This window comes from Gavialis gangeticus, unplaced genomic scaffold, assembly GCF_001723915.1.
Source record: "Gavialis gangeticus isolate Ggan-Ray unplaced genomic scaffold, GavGan_comp1, whole genome shotgun sequence".
Taxonomy (NCBI): domain Eukaryota; kingdom Metazoa; phylum Chordata; order Crocodylia; family Gavialidae; genus Gavialis; species Gavialis gangeticus.
Genome location: NW_017729013.1, coordinates 5635345 through 5638813, shown reverse-complemented (window position 1 = coordinate 5638813; position 3469 = coordinate 5635345). Strand labels below are relative to the sequence as shown.

Genomic DNA, 3469 nt, shown 5'->3' with positions numbered 1-3469 from the left:
CCCACCCCACCCCACCCCACCAAGAATTAAGGGGTGGAAACCAAGGCCATTTTTACACATGCTGTAGGATGCAGAGCCAGGCGCTTCAATTAGTGAGCCACGCTAAATAAAAGTGCCCGTGTGTCATGTGCATCAATGGCGCAACATGTCTCCGCACTGAAAAAAGGGTGGTGGGGCACTTTGAACTAGAGCTCATCAAACGCGTTTTATTTCAAAGCACCCTGCCACCATTTTTTCAGCACAGAGACACGCTGCACCACTGATACACACGATGCAGAAAGCTGCCAGAGCACATCAATTTCTATGCTCCGGCAGACACGATTAATCTGCAGCCCCTTTGCGCTGGGAATGGGTTGGCCCCCTAGCAGCCTGTGGTTTCAATTAATCAAGTCTGCTCCAAGACGCTGGATTCCAGGCTCCGCGTACGTGTATAGGAGCCCCAAGTCCTTGTGTCCACCACCCAGGAGTCCAAGCCCAGCTCACAGACCTGCTCTGAAGGTCTGAGAGGAAACCTGAGCCCATCCAGTTCTCAGCTGTGAGGGCAGTGAGCGAGGCCAAGGACTAAAAGTGTTTTTGTTCTGGCTGACTGCAGCATCTGACCCCACAACCCCAGCAGTGACCAAATGGCCAAGCTGCTGACCCCCTGCCCCTTATACTCACCCTCTTGGCTCCCACAAACAGACCCAAGCAGTAGCACATGTGCCACCAAGACAGTCTCCTGCCAGGGAGAACTGTACCTCACAGAGGAAGGGGAATGTCCCCAGGGGCGCAGATATACTGCAGCAAGGTCAGGAGAGCGGTGGGCAAAAGCAGGATGAGAAGGCCCTGCCTGGCAGATCTGCCCGGGCCTGGAGCAAGGCCAAGAGCAACATCCTACACGCAGGGACTCCCCGCACGACTTGCACAAGCAGTGCCGTGGTCAGCACCTGGGTGGTTTATTCACGCTACCAGCATCGTGCAAAAACACGCTCTCTGTAAAAGTTATTAAAACACCTGTGAAGCTGCTGCTGGCCTTGCCAGCGCGGAGCTAGTCCATGGAGTCCCTCAGGCCAACGGTGCCAGCATCCTGCTGGCTTTCTTTTTCCACTTGACTTTACCCAGCTCCCCCTGAGTCTCTGTGCCAGCACTGCCTTTGGCCTTCTTTGTGGGAGGGCCCTGCTCGCCTTTGCTCTCTACTTGCCATTTCCTCTTCCTGTTCTTCTTCTTCTTCTTTCTCCCCATGGCTGGAGCCTCAGTGCCCTCTGGAGCTACCTCAACATTTGTCTCCATCCCCTCGTTTTCTTGGGGCCGCTCCAGGGCCTGTTTGCGGTTCTTGCGTTTCTTGGTGGCCGGCAGAAAGCCTTTCTTCTTCCGCTTGAGGGGCTCCACTGCTGGGGGCTGCTTGGACTGGGTTGCTGCTTTCTTTCGTTTGGGTCGCCTGCAAATCAACAGCAACACAGGTTATGGCACAGTCCAGCAACTGAGGGAGCACGAGCCCTGGCCGTGCATCTGCGGTGGGCAGCACTGACCTGTACGGGGAAGGGGAATCATAGCGACAGCATGGGACGTGCGGTACCCCACAGGGACGGAGTGCATTGGCTACAGTTAGTCACTTTATTTGAACTTAGGGCCTCACTTTATCAGACCCAGCCAGGTAACAAACAGGTTCCAAGGCAGGCAACCCCAATGTCAGTGCTGCGAACCCTCTGGTGCCGTGTTTGGGTCCACCAGTCCCGCAGCTCGTTCCCTGTGAAGCCACAAGTCACCCGGCCTAACAAGACTCCATGTGGGACCACATTTCTGTCTGGGGTTCGCTGCTCCTTAATCTCATCGGGTGCTCTTTGCCTGCAGGGAGGAGAGTCCGAGCAGTATTTGCTGTGCTGTCAGTGCTCTAGGTCTGCTCCTACTCTGTGCCCTCCTGCTGTGCTCTGCCCCTCTCTGTATGCAAGCCCAGCCCCATGACACACTTGTCTCTGGAAAAAGGCCCCATCAGCTAAACAATTAATCCAGGTCCGTCTGCCTGCCATAGCAGTTGGGTTACAGCACTGCGAGCAGCTTCCGTGCATCTCTCCCTCCAAAGGAAGACACAGAGCAAGGATGCTGAAGAAGATCCAGGCTGTAATTGCCTTGGCTCCTGGCAGGCTTTTAGTCTGTGGCACCCTGCTGGAGAGCTTACAGCCTACACCGAGGAGCAGGGCTGTCTCCAGAGCCCAGTGCTAACACCCGCCTATCAGTGACTCCATCCAAGAGAGACAGGGCCTGAAATGCACCACTCCAACGTGCTGCAAGCAGGCGACAATGCTCTCACATACACGCACACAGTACAGAACGTCTGGGCCCCTGGAGCCAGCTAAAGCAATCCAGGAACAATGCAGATGAGAAGGGCTGCAAACAGAAACAAGTTCATCGGGCAGCGCTCTTTGTTACTTGCTATGCTAATGAGACCCTTCCACGTTAAATTTATTGAATCAAGCCAACGGATAAGCATACCTGTGAAGCAGGGTGACCATCCCGCCCGGTTTGGCCAGGGCACTCCAGGATGTCATAGCTCGGTCCCAGCCGGCTGGTCAGAAGTCTCGGGGCACAGTCCAGCAGGGAGGCAGAGCAGAGCGGTGCGCCAGGCAGGCAAGCACCGCTGCTGCTGGGCAGGAGCAAGGTGGGTAGACTGGAGCAGGTGTCAACCCGCCACACCTGGCATGTCCTGGCTCCCGCACAGCAGCAGCAGCGCCCGAGTGCCCACCTGCCTGCCTAGTGCACCTTGCCACTACGCTTTCCCACCAGACTCCCGCCTGGGGCTTTTGGCCAACCGGCCAGGGCCGGATTACACAATCCTAGTGTCCCCGCCAGACTCGGAGCGCATGGTCACTCTTCTTTTAAGGGGGAGAAAGTACAGGTATTAGACCTGCCACTTGGTTAACCTTGTTGGATGCCACTCTGTTCTCTGGACTCCACGTCGAACAAGAGGCCTCAGTCTGGCTAGTATCGCAACTCCACCACTCCTCTCTTCCTGCGGCTATAGGGCAGCTGCGCCCGTAAGTTTGATTAGGGAATTGTAGAAGGGAAATGCTTTGCAATGGTTTCAGCTGTGGATAAAGATCCTGCTCTGGATTGGGATGCTCTGCTGGAGACTCCTTTGTTGCTTTATCAGGTCACAATCTGCTTTTAGGGGCTAATCCCAGGGCTTCAGTGGGCTTTGGGTTTAATCCCTGAACTCCATGGCCACAAATAGCATACAAAAGAGCTGCATGCGTCAGTCAGCACCACCTCCAGGCGCTCTGGCTGCCATCAAGAAACTGTAACCTAGATGACAGGCATCCGGGAGCAAGGGCAGCGGTTACTAGTCTGCAAAGCGTCACGGACATCCACTGCGCCATGTAAATAATTCAGTGCCACCAGCAGGAACAGGGAAAAAAAAAAAAAAAAAACTAAGGCTGGTTTACAAGATGGACGCACAGATTTCTGGGAACATGGCATTTCTTCCTGCCCTTAG

At 55.1% G+C, this 3469-nt stretch overlaps 1 protein-coding gene across 1 annotated transcript in view; it reads right to left on the bottom strand.

Moving 5' to 3' along the window:
* Positions 1-913: 913 nt before the first annotated feature.
* MYBBP1A (MYB binding protein 1a) overlaps positions 914-3469 on the bottom strand; it is a 74788-nt gene continuing 72232 nt past the window's right edge. The window contains exon 29 of the mRNA XM_019511318.1: positions 914-1417. Coding sequence (XP_019366863.1) covers positions 1045-1417 — 373 coding nt within the window. The 3' untranslated portion in view covers positions 914-1044. The remainder of the gene's footprint in view (positions 1418-3469) is intronic.